We start from the raw sequence: 21,382 nt of genomic DNA on the forward strand, positions 1-21,382 counted from the left end.
CATTATAGCTTCTTTTTTTTTACACAGGAACTATAATTTAATAATGCAATGTTTTGGTTTGTTTTTGTTTTATTAAAAAAAGGCCCTTTCTGTGGAATGGCAAATGGTCAAAATGACTCAAGTGGAAGGGGAATAGAAGGAAAGGCTGATTTCTGAAGGTATCCCAGAGCTTATTAGATTCCACAATAATGTACCGTTTCATCAATGTAATGGTTTGGTTTCTTTTTTCTCCCAAGGTCACTCCAAGTTTTGCTGTCAGCATTTAACTGAATGTAAAGAAATTAAATTTTAATCCCTTTACCACTGACCCTGACTGGGGACAGTGAAGGACAACGTGCATGGTTTATGAACAACAACACTTTTCTTATCATAAATATCGGGTGGTAGTAGCCTAGTGGTAACACACTCACCTGTGAACCAGAAGACCCAGGTTCAAATCCCACTTACTACCATTGTGTCCCTGAGCAAGACACTTAACCCTGAGTGTCTCCAGGGGGACTGTCCCTGTAACTACTGATTGTAAGTCGCTCTGGATAAGGGCATCTGATAAATGCTGTAAATCTGATAAATAAATGCATCGAACATTGCAAGGCATTTTACACCTGCAAATAAAATCAGGACAAAAGGTAATAGATCCAGTTATAGACTAGCAATATGAGTTTTGTGAGTATACAATATAATACAGATCAGTAGTTTTTCATGAGAATTAAGCAATTTTAATCCAAATATGAATATTATATATTATATAGCTACACTGCATTTAAATAAAACGTGGCTGGGAAAACTAAAGATAATCTCAGAAGCACCCAGTGAACCACAATAGGTGTCAAAAGCCAGCAAATGGCTTGAAGTATCATGACGAGAAAGACAAGGCAGAGACATCAAAGGACGCATCCTGATTGTTCTGTGGGAACTTTTTGGGAGTCAAACGTATAAAAGCATTTTCTCTTGTGGACTGAAGCTCTTCACTTCACTTCCTCCTCCATCGGGAGCTGGGGGTCCTTACCCCTTTTTCTGATTCTTGTTTTCTCTCCCTGTTTATCGATGGCCAAGCTGCATCTCTGCAGTTTAGTTTGCAGCTTTTTTTTTATCTTCCTATATTCCTTTTTCTTTTATTTTGGATTTGGATTCTATATAACTTTGGTACCTTTTTTACATACAATATTTACATGTGGCTGCAATAGTAATCTACTGGTGTTAATAAATTAGAAATTGGTAACCTCTATTGTGCCATGCCCTTTTCATGCCAGGTAAGATCAGATGAGTCTTTTACAGGTGTTTTTTGTGAGCTACTCAGCATGTAGTTGTGAGAAAATGCACTAAAAACATGTTTCACTAAAAGGTCATGCTAAATTTTGCAGGATTATATATTTGTAAGTTAAATGCAAATTAGTAATATTTAATCAGGTGCTCAGATGATTTGTTCAGACATTGGTTTGACCTGCCCTGCCCTGTTCTGAACTCATTTGAACAAACAGGGAAGGGTTAATAAGTAATTTTGCATACCTTCCTTCACATGACATGATTACACCAATCCATGGTAATTCCAAAAAAATGAAATAAGCTTTCCATCAAGATGGAATATATTCATCAAACCAAATCAAGGGTATGCTGGTTTCCTCTCAATAAAAGCATAGGTCCATGTGACCGAAAGGTGAGGCGTCTCTGAATTGAGACTAAAACACGCTGTTCTCAGATTCACACCTCAGTCTAGTAGAGTGCTGGATTAACTGCTGCTATTTTCAGAGCTTCAACAGTGTGAAGAGACCTACTCACTATTGGCAGGAATTTTAAGTGATCTGTTCATTTGTGTTGCTTGATCATGTTGCTGGAAGTTTTTCCAACTTGGAAGAGTGCATCTGTCTCTTCATCATGCCCAGGAAAAAAAAACAACTCACGCAAAATATTTTTGGTCACTTTCATGTTTATATTTGCTGACACCTTAACTGTCATAGTATGGAAAACCACAAAATTATTGTCAGTGTTTGAATGCAGCCCACCTATTCAGGACAATGCAAGGCCAAGCTTCTAAAACTCAAAAATCAGTGCCCTGTGCAGACCTGCAGTGTCTGACTTGGCAGCTGTGGAACATTAACTCTTCTTCCTGAGCCACAGGAAAATTTAAGAAGGGAGCGAAGTCAGAAAAACAGTCCACTGGTTCAAGTGGTCTCTTTTACACATTGTCATTGAATTTTGCTACCAAACTGGCCAGAATATAACAGATCTATCTGAATAACGTCCAATCACAGTGCAAGCCATACAGCAGCTTCTCAAATATTTACTGTTTTTATATTTGTGTTTTATATTTCCACTTCTTACAGCAAGTACTCCCTTCATTCAAGACACTTTCCTTTTTCTTTATGTAGAATGGAGAATGAACTAATTTCTCTTCAATTGACTCTGGTTCCAGTTAAATACTCTGCCTTATAACTGCAACTAAACAGAAAATGCAATTCCTGCTATGCAACCTTCACATACCCAGTGCTTGTAGACTGTAGTTGGACCAAAATCTGTGTTGGATTATATTCAGAGCTCAAACACCCCACAGGGTTCACTTGGAATTGTCCTGAGATCCAGTTTAAAAAAGCATTCCTGTTTGGATACCCATGCAATTCCCATGTTTATAACGGGGAAAATAAACTAGTCAAGCTATTATATGGAAGAGAAGCATGTTAATTGCTAAAATTTAATTGTAATAAGACACTCAGCACATGGAAAACCTTAGGACAAGTTCATAAAAAAAGCAAAGCAAAAAAGGACCCATCATCTGATTACTAGAAAGAAAATAGATTTCTGAAAATTTTACACTCACAAAAAGACTTTTTCATCCAAAAAGTACTTGTTTTGCATGGTGGCTCTTAAAGCACTAGCAGGACAAGTTCTGAGCAGTATAATCAAGGTACAGATAAACAGCATGACAGACCTCCAATATCACTAATTTACAGACATTCATCCCTCTGCAGACAGAAAAGTCTCCCAGAACAATGGTGTTCTTCCAACATTAATACAATTTACTGAAGCCACGGTACAGCAGCTCTGCAGAGGCTATCAGCACAGTCCACACATCAGATGGACACAGCAAGTACCATCAATCTTGACTGATCATCTACGTGATTTTTTCTCCTTCATGATCTTCTTGCTCTCTTCTCTCCGGCGCTTGTTCACAGGATTCCGTGGGTCATAGATCTCAAACGTGTCCTCATCTTGCATGTTGGCGTCCTTTACCTTTCTGGACTGCTCCTCAAACTGCAGTACATGTGCCATCCTGAAGACAAAAGTAATCGTCCTTTAGACTGTACAGCTTTTCACTCAAACAATAAAGCAACATAACTCATAAGCTCACTGTGAATATCAGTGGTATAGAAGTTCAAACCACCATATGCAGAGAGGACTTTCTCCAGCATGTATGGTACTTTCAGTGTGTGAAGGAGGACAGTAGAAAATTAATTCTGTTGGCACACAATGCAGTGGGCTGCATTCAATCTCATATATGAGACACACACCTTACAAAAAGCAGTACTCAAAATAAAATGGATAAAATGAATAAAACCACCACAGCAATGAAGCAAAATTAAATTTTTAATTAGGTTGGGAAAGCCACATCCAAGGTAAAACAGTTTTTCTTAAATTGTCACTCCTTCCAGGACATTGCGGGGTTTATTTGGAATTCTTGCAACCTGAAATGTCTGATTCTGTGGCAATTAAACTTGTAATACGTTGGAGTGTGTCAAGGTATTTTTGGAGAACTTTGTGTCAAAAGATAAAATCATAGTTTTTTTTTATATGATTCATAAAAAATGAAAGGCAACTTGTTTCAGTGAGAATTAACCAGCACTGTCAGACCATACATGTCCATTCCATACCAAATCCAAGACAAATAAAAGCATAAGTGCAAATGCATTGACCAAATTTATTTTAATAACAGATGGACAGCTCAGGTAAGTTATCTGTGGTCTGCTGTGGCCATACCATACAAAGTGTAGCACACAGGTGCTACGGAAAGTGGACTTTGTCACACCCATAAGTCCAGTGAAATACCAGGTATTTGTTTGATGCAAGTGATTGATTAAATAACACTATGCTTGTTCATAATTTATCATTCTGCGATACGCCAGTATAATCAAAATCTCTTCTGTTTGCCAAATTTATATTGCATTCCTACCATTTAGGTCATTTTGAAAATTATGCCACAAGCTTGGCACACCTATCCTTGGCCAGTTTCACCCATTACTCTTTGCAGTACACCTCACACTCAGTGAGGATTGGATGGGAAGTGTTGGTGCAGCCATATTAAGATCTCTCCAGAGATGTTCAATCATATTCATCTCTGGGTTCTGGCTTGGCCACTCAAGGCCATTCACAGAGTTGTCCTGAAGTCACTCTTTGATATCTTGGCTGTCCCTAGGGTCGTTGTCCTGCTGAAAGATGAACCGTGGCCCCAGTCTGAGTTCAAGAGCCCCCTGCAGCAGGTCTTCATCCAGGATGTCTCTGTACATTGCAGCAGTCATCTTTCCCTCTATCCTGACTAGTCTCCCAGTTCCTGCAGCTGAAAAACATCTCCACAGCATGATGCTGCCACCACCATGCTTCACTGTACAGATGAAATTGGCCTGGTGATGAGCAGTGCCTGGTTTCCTCCAATCGTGATGACCAGAATTTTTTGATCAAACTTTGTCTCATCAGAGAATTTTGTTTCTCATTGTCTGAGAGTCCTTCAGGTGTCTTTTTCAGGTGCCAGCAGAAATGTAACCTTCCCCAGATTTGTGCTTCGAAACAATCATGTCTCAGAGTTCTACAGACAATTCCTTTGACTTTGTGCTTTGTTTGGGCGGTGCGTACCTTTCCAAATCCCGTGTAATCAACTTTTTTAGACAGGTGGACTCCAACTAAGCTACAGAAACATCTCAAGGACGATCAGGGAAAACAGGATGCACCTGAGCTCAATTTTGAGATTTATGGCAAAGGCTGTGAATAGTCATGTACATGTGCTTTCTCAGTTTCATTTGTAGAAAGGTTGTGGTAACTTGAATAAATTACAAACTCATGGCAGGACTGATAATGTTTGTTGTTGCGGACTCCTTTCTACTACTATTCAGAAGCATTTCTCCTTTCTCTGCCTTTTCTCAGGTAGACTACAGCTCTCCTCCAGCTCAGCTGGTGCAGATACATACATTATACTGTAGCACAACAGTGAGGATGAATGTTATGAGAAAAGACCAACTTGAATAGTTGTGTAGCAGTTGCTGCCATTCCCAACTGCAGCGCTCTGGTTTGGCCAGAAGTTCTGCCAGTGGATGGACGCTTATCAAAATGGCTTTGGCTCTTGGCTCAGAAGCCTTTCCTGTGTTTATTTTTCTTGAGCTTTTCTGAAGAGGGAAGTTGGGGGTGTGAGGTCTGGGGGCCTGCAGACAGATGGAACGTTTTACACTCCTGGCCCAGACTTGACTTCCACCGTCTGACCTGTCGTAACCCGTATTGCGTTCGCTCAGAGTGGCACAGGCTTCCCGTCTGTGTTTTTCTCCAGACTGAGAAGGGCTCCTGCGCCCCCCCCCCACAGCAGCACGAGCCAACAGGTCAACTTCCAGCTAGATGAGGCAATTTATATGTGATTTTATGCCATATTGAGCACATGTACACTAAATTAACTGAATGCTAATGCATCACTAAGACAAAGCTGTATGTTAACAGTATATATTTTGCATATTTGCAATCAGAAGCTGTCTGCATTGTGTATGCAAGACTCTACACTTTACACATGCATCTCTGGAAGGTTAGCTGGCCACAATTCTTTTTTTTTCTTTCTTCTCCTTTCATTTTTTTTTGGTCTGCTGGCAGCATGCTGGTGATTTGAGTCAGGAGTGCACGTTCTGTTATTCTAAACCTCACACAGGCCAACCATTTCTCTCAAATTCATACACCTGGTTTTCATTTCAAACCATGAGTATGTTTGGGTAGAGAGACCATAAAAAGGACCACTCACACAGCACATTTCCATCTGCTGGTTCCCCAAATTAGGATGAGAAAATTATACTGCTTTTTTTCCTCTCTAATCAAAATTCCGAGGCAGCATCTTCTTCCATAAAGACAGAACTACAGACATATCTGTGGCCAAATGAAGAAGAGCAGTGGGTATGAGGGCTTTGTGTGAGCAAAGGCAACAATATCAGATGGATGAGCATCAAATCGGTCTTCATGATTCTGCAGTTTCAGCAGAGACACGAATTGAATAAACATACAAACAAGACAAAGTAAAAGATCAATATTCTACAAATACAAATAGTCAGTAAGCTGCCACTGATTCCATGCAAAGTAATTTCTACCGAGCACAGCTTTACAGACCTAGACAGACATTTCTAGAGATTCACGAATTTCACTTACATTTTTTATTACTAATTAGGTGATCTATTGTAGGTGCATTTATTTGGACTTAACCCTTATGTATAACACCAGCAAATAAAATAAGCCCCCCTCTGGTTCAGTGTTGAGTAGACATTACATTAACTTTTACTCAAAGTTGTGCAGTGGTATGACTGATATTCATTGCCTAAAGTCATTTGTTATTTTGGATGCTTGGAAGCACAATTAGGTCAGCTCAAAAGTAAATGTTTGGTTTAGAGTATTACAAAATGTATAACTAGTAAAATCATTTGACTTATGCAGTCCAACTGTGGAAAGTCATTATTGAGTAGCTATTGGCTCCATAGTTGTAGCCTGAGTTAGGCTACTGAGTCTTACATCATAAAGCCAGAACCCTGTCTAACGTTGACATGGTCCATGTGGTGATACACACACACAATCCATAGGAGAAATAAATTATTCAGTCACGACAGCTTAGATCACAGTCTAGGAGAAAATCCTGTGGCTGCTGTTCAGAAGCTGTCATTTGTGTCTATGCCAAGAGCAATGCAATGCAATGCAATGTGTGCGTGTGTGTGTGTGTGTGTGTGTGTGTGTGTGTGTAACCATTTCAGCAATGGTATTAATATTGTTATACTCACCATCCCCTATCATCGTCCCCTTCCACCTCCTCCTCCTCTTCCTCTGGGGCCTCGGACACAGCACTTGACAGCTTAGACTTGAAACACTCCAGAAGAGCCAGGGTCTAGGAAATCAGTGGACCACAAATTATAGACTAAATAGACTGAGCCACAAAATATACAAAAAAACTTTAAATCCCCTAGCCTTCCTTTCAATCCGCTTCCTCAAAGCATTCAAAACATTTTAAACTTTACCTAATTATACAGTACTATTTCAGTTAATAGGAAATGTCAGGAAGACCACCACATGCCTCTTATAGAGCAAACAGGAATCTTAAGGCTCTTCTTCTACAAGACCCTTTGTCTTCTTAGGAACTTTTCAGGATGACAGTCATACCTGAGCCTCCCGACCTTTTCCCTTCTTCAATTTCTGCTTTCGTTGCTCTTCGTACTTCTTCCTCCCATCCAAAAACTCTGCCATGGCCTCATTGGTTGGCTTCTTTTCACCTTCTTAACAAGTAGTCAGAAGTTGGAATTTCCATGCAGACGTTCATATCCAAAAGGTTTAAACAATCCAAATGAGTTCTAAAAATATGAACTGATGAACAAGGAATGAAGTCCTCGATATAATATAATTTAATATAACAATTGATTCAAAGCTTTAGGAGGAAAATTGTTATATACTAGAAGACTACACAGGCTTGAGCTACAATAATGGAATATGCTAATCAGGCAAAAAAGGGGGGAAATATACATACCATAGTTTTTAGATTTAAAACATATTTAGACAATATATATTTATTGTCTATGTACTATGAACAGTCTCATGTCTCATGACAGTAGTAGCCTACCAAAAGACCACAAAGTCACAGGTTCAAAGCCCACTTACTACCATTGTGTCCCTGAGCAAGGCACTTGCTCCAGGCGGACTGTAAGTCGCTCTGGATAAATGCACCATTAATGTAAATGTTCATAATCACAACATATCACATGAAATGAAACTTTGTAATTAAATTCTTGCCAATACACTGCACTAATTCTAATGAATGTGTTGACTAAAAAGTATAGGGCACTCCAGAGTATTTAGAAGAGAGAAGTACCTAAATGAACTATTCAGATCTGAGAATCCAGAGGAGAAAACTGGTCGCACTCCTCCACCTACGTTTTGAGTGACAAGGCAGCTATGGACACAGGCGGAGTCTGTATAAACAACCTGCTGCACTGGAAACAACGTTGCCCATTATTTGGGGTGGGTGGAAAACAGACAGCACTTTCAGAGTGTCTCTTATTTTTGGCACTTGTGGATGAACGCCACACCAAGTGAGAGAAAGCCAGACTGGACTGACGAGTTATAATTTATGTCTGTCAAAAAGAATAAGTAAAAAAAATAAAAAAGATACACATGTCTCTTTCAGTCCTGCACCTTGCACTTGGGTGAACACAGGACAGGGACATTGGTCTGAGCTGTGGAACACGATTTGCTTGTGCTGTTTGTGACAAAACTGCTTAAGCTCCTATGATTAAGGGCAAAGCCAGCCAAAGCCAAAAACAAGAAGAAACTTACAAGCAAACAAAAAAAGTTTAGACGTATAGCCGAGTCTGATTTAAAATAATGGTTTCTGGGTGAAAACACTCCTTTATTTTTCTGGAATTATGAGGTCGAACATGAAACGCTGCCAAACTGCAATCCTGATATTAAAGCAGCCCATTAAAACCACAGGAATTACACATCTTATTCATCTCCATGACCTAAATACCAACCTATGTGTTTTTATTCCAAAACAAACTCAACAGATAAACATCAGGGGGAACTCTTGAGACCCTGTGTGTGCATTTCCACAGCTTTATTGGCTGGCAGATGTGTGTTGCCATAAACCGAATGTTTAAAAAAAAAAAGGCTACAGGGGTTGTCAGGCATGGATTAAGTCTTAAATGGACAACTGCCCACTTTTCCTCAGTATTATAACAATGGACGATTGATGGGTTGGACTGATTATTAACAAAAATAATCACTACATAAGTACAAAGAACTTTGTTTTTGTCCATTCAAATAATGAACAAAACAATATTTTACCGTCAAGAATAATCACAGAATAATCACAAAAACATCTCGGTCCACCATTTGCACACAGCACCTACCTTCATCTTCCTCCTTTTCTTGTTTGACACTGGCATCAGTCCGTTGTTTGATGGCCTGCAGCTCTTTTCTCAGCTGCCGAGCTTCTCTACGCAGTTCGTCGCTGTGTGAAGGGTGACAAATGGAGTTGAGAGCTGCTGCCCCTCTCAGGTTAAAGAGGAAAAGCTCACTACTGCAAAAGCAGGAAGCTAGTGAACCATAGTCAACCAGAATCAGCTGGAAGCTCAGTCACATTCAGATAGACTGAGGCCCAACCGGCACTCTGCAGCCAGATGCATTTTTCTGATGAGGCCTTCTAGCCAGAACCTCTCACACACATACACACTCTCTTCACAGCAGGGAATTCTATTCACACTTGCCCCTCTCATAGGAGAGACATACAGAGGGGCAAATATTTGGCAGCCACCGATTGTGCAAGTTGTCCCACTTAAAAAAAAAAAAATGATTTGTATGTGGTGCCAGAAAATAAGCATTTAGAACCTACAAACAAGCAAGAATTCTGGCCCTCACAGACCTGTTACTTCTTCTTTAAGAAGTTGTTCTATCCTTCACTCGTTACCTGCATCTGTTTGAACTCGTTATCTGTATAAAAGCTCATTTCCACACCTTCAAATAGTCAGATTCCAACCTCCACCATGGACAAGAACAGAGAGCTCTCTAAGGACACCAGAGACAAGATTTTACACCTGCACCCACTGGTTTTTTACACCCCCAACACTGGGATGAACCTATCTACAAAAGGCAAGCAGCTTGATGAGAAGAAGTATTGCTCAACATTGAAGAAACAGCCCAGAACAACACAGGGGGAAAGGAGCTGGGGACCACAGTAACCAAGGTTACTATTAGTAACACACTATGTTGTAATGGATTAAAGCAATCTTTAGCCAGCATGTGTCCAGGCCCATCTAACATTTGCCAGAGACCAATTGGATGATCCAGAGGAAGATTAGGAGAATGTCATGTGGACAGATGAGACCAAAATTGAACTCGAGTTTGGAGGGGGAAGAATGCTGAGTTGCATCCCAAGAACCCCACACCCACTGTGAAGCATGGGGGTGGAAATATTATGCTTTGGGATGCTTTTCTGCAAAGTGGACAGGATGACTGATCCATATTAAAAGTCCCCTATCATGAAATTTTCACTTTGTGAGATTATTGAACATTAATACAGGTTTCCCTAGCCTGTGTATGGTCTTGCAGTGGCTAGAAATGGCAATATGTATAAAAGCGTGCTTTGGCCAGTCTGCTTTGCCATTCAGAGAGTGGCAGCCAGGGTGATCGACGGGAAAAGTTCAAAGCAATATGGTCACCATTTATTGAATATGATATAGACACAAAGTACCTCAAATTATGTATTATAAATAATATAGAACTGAGAGGAAACCCCCATGCCTTTATTTTTCTTTACGATGGGTGGGCTTGAAGGTAGGCGGGTGGGTTATATTGGTCGACTGCTTTCTTTTTCCCCTTTATTCCGTTTGGTGTTTTTTTCTGTAAAAATGCTGACTCTACTTCCTGTCTGCGGCAAACATTGTGGTTGGTGAATTGTGTTGAGGATGTCATTTCCGTGAATGCTTCTATAGGCCGCTCTCCTCCTCATTTGCATTTAAAGCTACACACACCGAACAGATTCCAGACCTCAATCCAATAGAGAATCTGCGTCCTGCGACTGCCCCAAAACCTCACATGTACCTTTGACCTCTGTCACTGGCAATCAAGGTTACATGACAACGTATTGAGAAGAAATTTTGCTATTGAACAAATATTTATTTTCTGCACCATACACAAATAAAATCATACAATGTAATTTCCTGGACCTCTCATCTTTTTAAGTGGGACAACTTGTACAATTGGTGGCTGCCAAGTACTTTTTTGCCCCACTGTATGAGGAAGAATACACTGAGAACAAACTCTGTTGTCCTTCTAACATTCTTCCTTTTACTATAACAGAGGCTACTGCCAACCCTTGAGCATAGGTCTTGTGCTGGCAGTGCAGGTTTGATTCTGAGGACAGGTCTAGTTCATTATCAACGTGTGCAGAGTCTTGGCCTCCAGCCCTCCTTCCAGATCTCTGCTGTCCCTGGCAGCCCTGCTGCCACTTGCTCCCCCTGTCTAAGCGGGAAGAACTAATGATGAAAACCACTGGGAAATTGAAAGGAGCCATTAAAAAACACCTAATCTCCACCTTCCCTAGAGCCTTCTGCCTAAATGCTTCCAGCTCCAGAGGTGTAGGCGGACATCAGGCTGTTTGGTAGATGCTGACTGTGGTGTACAGTTGACTACAGGGCTACCTCTCAGTGACCTCTGTCACCACTGGACAGCTGTGGAAAGGGTCTTCAGAAGATCAGCTAATTTCCTGTGTGCTTTATTTGCTTACAGAAAGGATGTGGGGAGATTCGGGGGCTTATGGAAACCAAACAGGCTGTACAGTAGAAGTCCAAAAAATTACCTCATATCATCTTACAGGACTATTTAAACCAAAACATAGAATCAAACACAAACCAACCCCACAGCAATAAGAGCAGGACTAAGGGTACTGTTTCTCCAAATTGGCATTGCTTCATGCAAGTGCCACACCACCATTAATGTGTCTTCACTGCCCTTATTATACAAAAATGTGCCAAACTAGAAAGAAAAAATTGAGCATCTCAGTAAGGTTCACCAATTTATTAATTGGTGAATCAGGTTTAAAAAACATTTTCAAAACAAAGCATTTATTTCAAACCCTTTTTTCAAAAACAGAACTAAAATATTTAGAAAATGCACAAACAAGTTGCTCCTTGAGCTGCCATAATAAAATAAAAATGCGCAACCTAAGCTGCCAGAACTTGTTCTCTACACTACACTGCAGATGAACACACTCACAAACTCTCACACTGACAGACACTTACTATCTCTCTCACTACCTATATTCAGACAATTGCAATGCAAAAATGTGAGCATGTCCACATGCTCCAGACTCCGGCTCGCTCTTTGAGGCTATGTTGCCTGCTGCAGAAAACATCCGCTCAGGTGGTGTTGATGTGGCAGGGATGCAGAGTTAAGAAGTGAAATGATTGTCATGGTGAAACACTGCAGCACATAGTGACACAACGAAATGTGTCCTCTGCTTTTAACCATCACCCTTGGTGAAAGGGGAGCTCCGAACAGGCATCACACATGGTCACAGTAGCAGTCTTATATTTGTGTAGTACTGCTTTAAATCCACACAGCAGTAGGCTGAGGGCAGAGTTAGTCATTTGCCTCGATTTTGATGCAGCTTTACTGTTTCATCACGGAGAGGAACCGAGTAGACTGGTCCAAGCAACCGTGGTCCCTTTTATTATTTCCTGTACATATAAATAGTGACATTTTGGTACGTGTACTGTCCCCGTCTCAAGTAAGAGTGTTTACAGCCATTTATCCAGGTGTGATGGAACTGAGGTGCTGTGAGCCTAATAAAGAGAGTGTGATGGAAACCCCAGCAGCGGTGTGAGCTTGTTCTTCCAGGTGGATCTTCCTTCTATGTAAGCTTTACCAGAGTTGCCTCCAGGATACAAACCAAACATATGTTACAAGCACGTGCAAAAAAAGCACATGTAACGTGTGGTCGTGTTAAGCACGCGCACAGACCAGGCGGAGTCAAGCAACAACATTATAAACGGCGTTCAAAGTGCCGTTTATAATGCCATTTAGCATTCTGCAGGCATCAGTGCGTGAGAGATCCACTCCTGACTCTTTTAGTAATCGATGTGTTGTTGCAGCCCTAGACCTTTAATTTGTCACCTATCAATACACAGTGAAATTCATGAACTTGTGGCATGATCCCACTTGGTTATATTTCATTGTATTGTTTCAGTTCAAATTTTATAGTCACTATAGGGTACAACGGACTGTCTCATATTATAAGTGCATCCCAAAATCAGAATGGGTTAATCCAATTTATGTTTAGATTACATTGACCAAAGGCAAGAAAACACTAGACTGGAGGCCGCCTGAAATGTTGGAAGCCAGTCGTGCAGTCTAGATGTTCTGAAGACTACAGTACAGAGACTAAATCAAAGTAACATTTTCCAGTGGGGGGCCAGCATTTCAAAATCCACGTCACAGCAGCATGAAAATGACACCGCTCTTCTGGTGGGTCCCCTGAGATTATGACTGTGAAGAGTCTCTACAGTAAAACATTCCTCAAATAACACTACCCTCCAAACTCGCACTTTCAAGCTTACAGTGTCTCGGTGATTTAAAACCCTCCATAAATTGGCCACTTCACAAGAGAGGTGGTTACTTCCAAAGGAAAATATGCTGTGATCAGCTCACCAGACACTGACCTCTGGCATGTGCGTATTCCAAGAGCTGAAGTGATCATTTGGCTTGTCTTGACATGCTACCATTTACAGCACAGGAGAAAAGGCAGATGATGCGGGAACAGCTGTAAACTCAGGCCTGAGGCTTGAGGAGCACCAACCAGCCCATGCTGAGCTCAGACCAGCAAAGGTCCATGCAGGACACATTCCCACACTGTACTGACTTTAACATCCAGGGTCATGCATAGGAAGTATGATCTTACACAAACAAACAGATAAAAACAAGAAAGAGACTGACTGCTAGTTGTCCATAACTTGGAAAAGAAGAGTGACCCATCCAGCCTTTTTGCTCATTGTGTTATTATTTCTGACACATAGAAATTGAATTTTACTGAGAATTTTCAAAGTTTAAAATGGGAGGAGCCAACAGCAAAGACTGACAGCTCTCACACACCCTGCTTCCTCATTCATGCCATTTTGGATTCTATGTCCTCCTTCCCTCCCACATTTCTCTACATTCTGTTCAGTTCTCTACACTCTTAACAGACCATGTTCAAGGGACTGTGAGTAGAGTTCACTAATGAAATCTCAGGGCCATGCCTGCTACCAAAGCAAACATAAAGAAATATTATCAGCACTTTAATTTAAAAATATCTAATTAGCAATCAAGTGAACTGATTTAGTCCATTATACATATCTTTAACCATGAATAGGAGTTTTTCAGGGCAAAGGTGGGCAGGAATCCGACAAAACAATAGTGTAGCTGGAACATGCTGTAAGGTCACATGAAAAAGGTCTGCAGAACATTTAATAATTCAGCAATACAGCCAAAAAAATGAGTAATGAATTTTTAAAAAAATCACTGCTGAAATGCAGTGAGTACTGTCACCCTTTCAGGACAAGGCAACTCCCCGACCAGGCACAGCAACTCCTGACACAATTACCCAGTGCAATTAGGGATCAGGACGTGTTGACGTATCAGCTGGTCTTTAATCCATGACCTTGGCCTTCCTGTGACAGATCCCTGTGTTCATCTGAAGGTTTGTGCAAACAGATTACGTGCAGGACTGGGCACTATACAGGTCCTTCTCAAAAAATTAGCATATTGCGATAAAGTTCATTATTTCCTGTAATGTACTGATAAACATTAGACTTCCATATATTTTAGATTTATTACACACAACTGAAAGTATTTCAAGCCTTTTATAGTTTTAATATTGATGATTTTGGCATACAGCTCATGAAAACCCAACATTCCGTTAAATTAGCATATTTCATCAGACCAAAAAAAAAAAAAAAAGTCAACCTTCAAATAATCATGTTCAGTTATGCACTCAATACTTGGTCGGGAATCCTTTTGCAGAAATGACTGCTTCAATGTGGCGTAGCATGGAGGCAATCAGCCTGTGGCACTGCTGAGGTGTAATGGAGGCCCAGGATGCTTCGATAGCGGGTCTTGCGTCTCTCAACTTTCTCTTCACAATATCCCACAGATTCTCTATGGGGTTCAGGTCAGGAGAGTTGGCAGGCCAATTGAGCACAGTAATACCATGGTCAGTAAACCATTTACCAGTGGTTTTGGCACTGTGAGCAGGTGCCAGGTCGTGCTGAAAAATGAAATCTTCATCTCCATAAAAATTTTCAGCAGATAGAAGCATGAAGTGCTCCAAAATCTCCTGATAGCTAGCTGCATTGACCCTGCCCTTGATAAAACACAGTGGACCAACACCAGCAGCTGACATGGTACCCCAGACCATCACTGACTGTGGGTACTTGACACTGGACTTCATTTCCCTGTGCCCAGTCTTCCTCCAGACTCTGGCACCTTGATATCCAAATGACATGCAAAATTTGCTTTCATCCAAAAAAAGTACTTTGGACCACTGAGCAACAGTCCAGTGCTGCTTATCTGTAGCCCCGGTCAGGCGCTTCTGCCGCTGTTTCTGGTTCAAAAGTGGCTTGACCTGGGGAATTTCCTGCACACGCCTGTGCACGGTGGCTCTGGATGTTTCCCCCAAGGTCTGGAATCGGTCCTTCTCCACAATCTTCCTCAGGGTCTTTTGCAGGTTAATTAGTTGATTCAGATGATTAGGTTAATAGCTCGTTTAGAGAACCTTTTCATGATATGCTAATTGTTTGAGATAGGAACTTTGGGTTTTCATGAGCTGTATGCCAAAATCATCAATATTAAAACAATAAGAGGCTTGAACTACCTTCAGTTGTGTGTAATGAATCTAAAATATATGAAAGTCTAATGTTTATCATGAACTTTAACACAATATGCAAATTTTTTTAGAAGGACCTGTATGTCAATATCATAAATCTCGACTATAAAATACTATTCATCCAACATGAAATTTCTATAACAAAATGAATATAAATCTACATTAAAAAAATACATCTACATAAAATCTGCTTTCAACCTGTGTTGCGCTGCATTAACACATACTACACATCATACATTTAGTACAGCAATATATAGATAGATAGAGAGAGAGGCAGGCATCTTCAATACTGGCCCTTGATGGAAAGAGCATGATTTAGAACCACAGGCCAAAAGGACAGTTTGCTCATCAGGTAAAAAATGTCATAGTGATAACACCCCTCCTTGGGAGTAATAAGTCCTTCTCGCCTCAAGTGTTAAGGTAAGTAGACGTTTAACAGTATTTCCTAGATCCCTTCCTACCCATGACGAAAAAAAAAAAACACTGGGCCCAGACCTGCAGATGGAGGCAGCATGCTGGTGGGACGGGCCGCTCCTCAGCAACAATGCCCCCTTTGTCCCAGAGCAGCGCTGCACCTACCAGCCAGCTCTCTGATACCGAGCCAAAACAAACCTCTGCGTCAGGTTACAGCTCCCAGAGCCAAATACCCGATGCTGGGCTTTAATATACGACAGTCTGGAAGGATGTTGCTTGATGTCGATCACATGTGCACCCGCAATGCTAGTCTGGTCATTCATATAAGACATGCAGAACAGACCTGGGACAGTGGTCTGTTACAAAGGCGTCAATGAGGAAACAAAACCAGGAGAGTGGGCAAGTTCATATTAAAATATGAGCAGACAATGGACATTTGCTTTCTTGACCGCTTAAAAGATCAAATAAATAGATAGAACTCAGTGAGTAGTGTGATGTCCTGTATGAATTTGTTATAAATGCAGCCCTCTGTCTAAATTAAGTTATACGGTCATTCCAAGCAGTCTTAAAACCAAACAGTTTGATCAGTCAGGACTGACTATGTGAGGCTATCTACAGGCCATTTCACTCTTTGCATCATACCACTTGAGCAACATGCAAACCGAGTAACTGTTCTATTTTAGAACTAGCCATTTAGTCTGAAAATGCAGTGAATATTTGACCATTCATATAATGCTCAGTTAAATAGCCACATTTGCCAATGTGCAGCAGTTCAAACAGGCAAGTTGACATACAACACTTACATAAAAGATTTCCATCCCATCTAAAAACACTCTGTATTTTAAACAGTCCACTAGTGCCATCTGTAGGCTAAATGAGGAACAAGAATTCTCTGATCTGAAAAGGCAGAGGTACCGCAGCCCACCTTTTTATTTTGTTCATGTATTATTTTGCATGTTTGTGTTCTGTTGTGCATTTCATGCAATGCTAGTAAGTCTCACCTACGACTGTATTTTTTTGTTCTTTCCTCCTCCGGCTCCAGCCTTACCCCCTCCCCTGACTTTTCCTTCTTGAGTTTGTCAGAGATACGCTGCCGAATCTCTGCCAAAGCTGCTGCATCTTTTCCTGTTGCCTGTGAGCCATCCTCACCTAGTTCCTGGTGAGAGCAACAATTAAGAGGCTGAAAGTAACACTGAAAATTATACTTGCTTATATGAATTACAATATTCACTCCAGACCAGATGAGAATACAGACCTCAACATCTTGACCTTCTCCACTGTGAGAAAAGAGGAGAGGCAGGTAAAGTTTGGTACGCATCTTCCTGGAATATAAAATTGAACTCCCACCCTCACCATGACAGAGTCTGTCTGCCACAGCTCCCCCCTCACCTGTCCATGACAGGGACTGCACTCAGTCGTGGATCATTCTTTAACAGATCATGACTGCTTTTGCTTTTTCCTTTCATTGTCTGGAAGAAGCAAGGTGGTAATTTAACACACATAAAGTCCATATATTACACAAACCCTATGTAGGCTATTTCTACAGCAGACAGAGCTGGTTCAAATCTACACAAATGTACCTGACTGACTTGATTCACCAGCTCCTCATCCTCCTCAGCTTCCTCTCCGAAGGACAATAAATTGAAGTTCCTGTAAGACAGGCAATGAGAGAAGGATCCCATTCCAAATACATCACCACAATACTTACTTGGTTGCTTTTGACTGTGATTTCTTTCCTTCCTCTTTGGATTTTTCTTTCTTTAATTTATTTTCACGAGGAATGATGTCATCAAAAGGTGAATATAAGACCTTTAAAATTAACACAAATTGAAATTACAAGAAAATAAAAATGAAAGAAAATAAATGTATTTGAAAGTATAAACTGTTTTTCTCACCTCAGTGGCGCGAATCTTATGTGGATTTAGAGGCCTTTCTTCCCCATCACATTCCACTTCTGCCAGCCTGAGCATATTATAGATGGTATCACCGGTGACCTGGAAAACATAGCAGCTATCATTACATGCCAAACTGCATCTGCCTAGATGAAATAAAGTCTTAAACAGTGTGGTCTCTCTGAACCATCAGTCTGCCAGTCTCTCTGATCACAGGACTGATGAATTTTAAGTTACTTGTCTTACTTTTCCAAATATTGTGTGCTTGTTGTTGAGCTCATCTGCACGTCCCAAAGTAAAGAAAAATTGGCTGCCATTGTCATGCGTCCCAGCGTTTGCCATGGCAACCAGTCCTCTCCTGATAAAGCGCAGCCGAGAGTGAAACTCATCCTGCAAGCAGATACATACATTACACGTGAAGTCCCAAAATCAACCCACACAAAAAGCTCTGTGCCAAAACGGTAATAAAGATATGCAAGAACACCCAATTGCTAACTATTCTTCACTCTCACCATGTATCGCTACATGAAAGTTAATATGTAAATAAAAGCTTGATGCACCCCACATTAGGAAATGTAACACCCCTGAACATAAAAGATACATAGATTAAGGCACAGTTGGATTCTGACAATCTTTAAGGTTGCCTGCTACCTTGAAAGGTCGGCCATAGATTGATTCCCCTCCAGTCCCAGTTCCAGTTGGGTCTCCTCCCTGGATAATGAACTCTGGCACAACCCGATGAAATATTGTACCGTCATAGTAGCCTGGAACAGACATTGTAGTCTAGTCAGACCTGATTTATAATATTTATAACGGTCGGATGGAAAAGAAAGACCAGGTAAGACCTTCCATGCACAGCTGAATGAAGTTCCGACAGGCCTTTGGTGTCTCCTTGGACCACAGCTCCACATCAATGTCCCCAGCGGAGGTCTTGATCAGGATCTGAGCAACAAATCACAAACAACTTGGATAAACAAACAAAAAAAAAAAACCTTCACAAACCATAGAACCCAGCGTCTGAACAGTTACTGCAACAATGAGGACATGCAATCTTCAGTCATCTTCTAATCGGACAACTGAGTGGACGGCAGGGTGCAGTGCTGAGGATAGTCAACCTCCCCAAGACCAAAACCTTGTTCTATCCAGATGCGACGTGAATACTTTTCCTACACTAAACCGTTCAGGAATTCTAAAGCAATTATCACAAGATCTTGATTCAATAGGACACCTACCTTGCCATTGGTCGGCGGCTCTTGAATGTAGATGTTACTCATTTTGTAACAATTTTTGACGTCAAACGATAGGGAAAACCTAAAAAAAACTGTGAATTAATCCTGTACCACAACACTCTGAGGCTATTCTCAACTACGCGCATGACAACCGACCGCGTTCTGTTCTTCTTCTGCACTAATTTAATCACTCTTCTGCCCCCTACTGTTCAGGAGTATGACGCGCTGTTTGGAACACAGCATGCTGCCCCCTGTTGGACTGGAGAAGAAAATGCGACCTCGCTTGGTCCGATGTTTCCCCGCGTAAATTGGCAGTCCAGTTGTTGCAGATAGGGTGTACTGCTTTTAGCTGTATTTTAATCTCTATCCAAACCACCTCAATATGCACAGTCACAAATTAGGTAGATCTGACTGGAACATTTCTCACTGCGTTGATTTTCCCCATCTGCACCTTTAGATGGCGCTGAGGCGCCACGTTGTAATGTCCACCGCCGCACTATACGGCAGAAGAAGAAGAACGATCACGCATTCAACCGACGCCTGTGGAGGAGTTTTGTTGTCAGTAAATGACCAAAGATTCTTTCTGTTTTAAAAGCGGCGAGTTTCCTTGCGGAATCCGCTGAACCGCTGCGGAATTTAGCGCCAAAATTGCGCCGAAGCGCTACATTATAGCGGCCTAATTTACTTATCCGAAGAAATCGTCGCTGGCCCGCGGCATGGCTTTCCCAGGTAAAGTGTCCTGTCTTCGCTCAGGCATTTGTTATTGAATAACGATGTAATGTCGCATGTCACATACGTCTACAAAATATTTGAAATGTGTGTCGCGCCGTGTTCGTAATCTGCCATTTGCGTTGAGAATTAATGTTTTTATCAGTATCTAGGTCACGTAATATTTACTACAACAAGCCCATTCTAAATAAGCATCGCCCTTTTTTTTAGGTCCCAATAAAGATATTAGAGCTGGGTGCAAGAAATGCGGCTACCGTAAGTATTGTTCTTACTGTACAGCCTTACTGACACTTTTGATTGAAATTATCAATGTGGCTTGCTGATCATGTATGGAACTGTAGTCCAGTGCGTCACTGCTTGACCACTTTAACTCACAGGGACAGCAGGCCTCTGATTCTGTATCTGCAAAAGGATTGCTTCAGAAAAAAAAAATAACTGTATTCTTGTATTTATTTTAGCGGGACATTTAACGTTTGAGTGTCGGAACTTTGTGCGTGTGGACCCCAGGAAGGACATAGTTTTGGATGTGAGCAGCACAAGCAGTGAGGAGAGTGAGGAGAATGAACAGGAAGTCCAACGTGGTGAGAAACAACAGCAGGGATCTCACCCAAAAGGTCTTTTTGGAGTTTATTTGTCCTGTTTGTCAAAATGAACACATTGTTAATTCCACATCAGGTCGATACGATAACTTGGTGACCATTTATTTCACAGCTTCACAGGAGGAAGGTGGTAGGGCACAACGTAAAAAGAAGAGCAAAGACAAATCCCATAAGAAGTCTAAAAAGAGGTAAATTACTGACATAAGTAATATGTGGTGTTACTGTTGCCTTAACCAGCTTGTCCTTCAATTATTGTTACTAGAACTTAGCCGGTGTCACAACACCATGTGACATAAGAGAACCCTGTCACAAAAATAACCTTGGTGATACTGTGTGTTCCCACAGGGAATATTCAGAAAGTGATGATGATGATGCTGATGATGAAAAGCATAATAAGAAGAAACACAAAGGCCACAAGAAGAAAAGCAAGAAAGAAAAGAAAGGAAAGGAGAAAAAGCACAAAAAAGACAAACACAGAGAATCTTCTTCCTCATCTGAAAGTTCAGGAGCATCCTCTGACTCTGACTGATCTGCTGTCACACACAGAACCAACTGTTTTTACATTACTATGGGATAGCAACACAAGGGTTTAGAGATTACAGCTTTACTATGTTAGTTATTTTTTATTGTTGATATAAGGGGAAGTTGACTGTTTATTGGAGGTCATGAATGAGCTATTGGGGATATGTTTATTTGGTAGATTGTCATTCTACATGAAATTATTTCAGTCTCAGATGGCGTCGAAGAGGCTAAAATGTTCTTCTGTGAAGACTGAAATATCATGACATAACCTTTAGACCTGTAAATCAACAATGTCTTATATTTTCTGCTGTTATAAAAAGGTTATATTTGAACATTTTATCCTGTGATTTGTTGCCTTCACACACGTTATGC

General features: G+C 41.0%; 2 protein-coding genes across 5 annotated transcripts; one reads left to right on the forward strand and one right to left on the reverse strand.

Annotated features, from left to right (window-relative positions):
• Window positions 1-2,672: 2,672 nt before the first annotated feature.
• On the reverse strand, window positions 2,673-19,333 carry cwc27 (CWC27 spliceosome associated cyclophilin). 3 transcript variants are annotated; one of them, XM_028980422.1, is made up of 14 exons: window positions 19,164-19,333; window positions 18,777-18,873; window positions 18,583-18,695; window positions 18,178-18,321; window positions 17,935-18,033; window positions 17,748-17,848; window positions 17,620-17,689; window positions 17,429-17,508; window positions 17,295-17,316; window positions 17,041-17,195; window positions 9,117-9,217; window positions 7,375-7,487; window positions 6,999-7,102; window positions 2,673-3,265 (listed from the first exon to the last, which is right to left on the reverse strand). In XM_028980422.1, exons 1-14 carry the CDS (start codon window positions 19,203-19,205, stop codon window positions 3,103-3,105), a joined length of 1,404 nt encoding a protein of 467 aa, XP_028836255.1. In that variant the 5' UTR covers window positions 19,206-19,333; the 3' UTR covers window positions 2,673-3,102. The 3 variants fall into 3 exon arrangements, with proteins under 3 accessions (XP_028836255.1, XP_028836254.1, XP_028836253.1); XM_028980421.1 differs by having other exon boundaries at window positions 7,375-7,484; window positions 17,041-17,219; XM_028980420.1 differs by having other exon boundaries at window positions 17,041-17,219.
• A 309-nt stretch (window positions 19,334-19,642) lies between these two features.
• On the forward strand, window positions 19,643-21,344 carry srek1ip1 (SREK1-interacting protein 1). Of its 2 annotated transcripts, none has more exons than XM_028981535.1 (5): window positions 19,643-19,889; window positions 20,100-20,144; window positions 20,348-20,470; window positions 20,601-20,676; window positions 20,834-21,344. In XM_028981535.1, exons 1-5 carry the CDS (start codon window positions 19,877-19,879, stop codon window positions 21,015-21,017), a joined length of 441 nt encoding a protein of 146 aa, XP_028837368.1. In that variant the 5' UTR covers window positions 19,643-19,876; the 3' UTR covers window positions 21,018-21,344. The 2 variants fall into 2 exon arrangements, with proteins under 2 accessions (XP_028837368.1, XP_028837367.1); XM_028981534.1 differs by having other exon boundaries at window positions 19,644-19,889; window positions 20,348-20,503.
• The last annotated feature ends 38 nt before the right edge of the window (window positions 21,345-21,382 follow it).

Source organism: Denticeps clupeoides, chromosome 5, assembly GCF_900700375.1.
Source record: "Denticeps clupeoides chromosome 5, fDenClu1.1, whole genome shotgun sequence".
Classification (NCBI taxonomy): domain Eukaryota; kingdom Metazoa; phylum Chordata; class Actinopteri; order Clupeiformes; family Denticipitidae; genus Denticeps; species Denticeps clupeoides.

Coding starts and splice junctions, on each gene's coding strand:
- srek1ip1 (XM_028981534.1), top strand. Junction 20,504..20,600: donor GCAGGGATCTCACCCAAAAG/GTCTTTTTGGAG, acceptor TTTATTTCACAG/CTTCACAGGAGGAAGGTGGT. Junction 20,677..20,833: donor CATAAGAAGTCTAAAAAGAG/GTAAATTACTGA, acceptor GTGTTCCCACAG/GGAATATTCAGAAAGTGATG.
- cwc27 (XM_028980420.1), bottom strand. CDS start 19,205: ATGAGTAACATCTACATTCAAGAGCCGCCGACCAATGGCAAG. Junction 17,690..17,747: donor TCACAGTCAAAAGCAACCAA/GTAAGTATTGTG, acceptor CCTGTCTTACAG/GAACTTCAATTTATTGTCCT. Junction 17,317..17,428: donor GCAGTCCCTGTCATGGACAG/GTGAGGGGGGAG, acceptor CTTTTCTCACAG/TGGAGAAGGTCAAGATGTTG.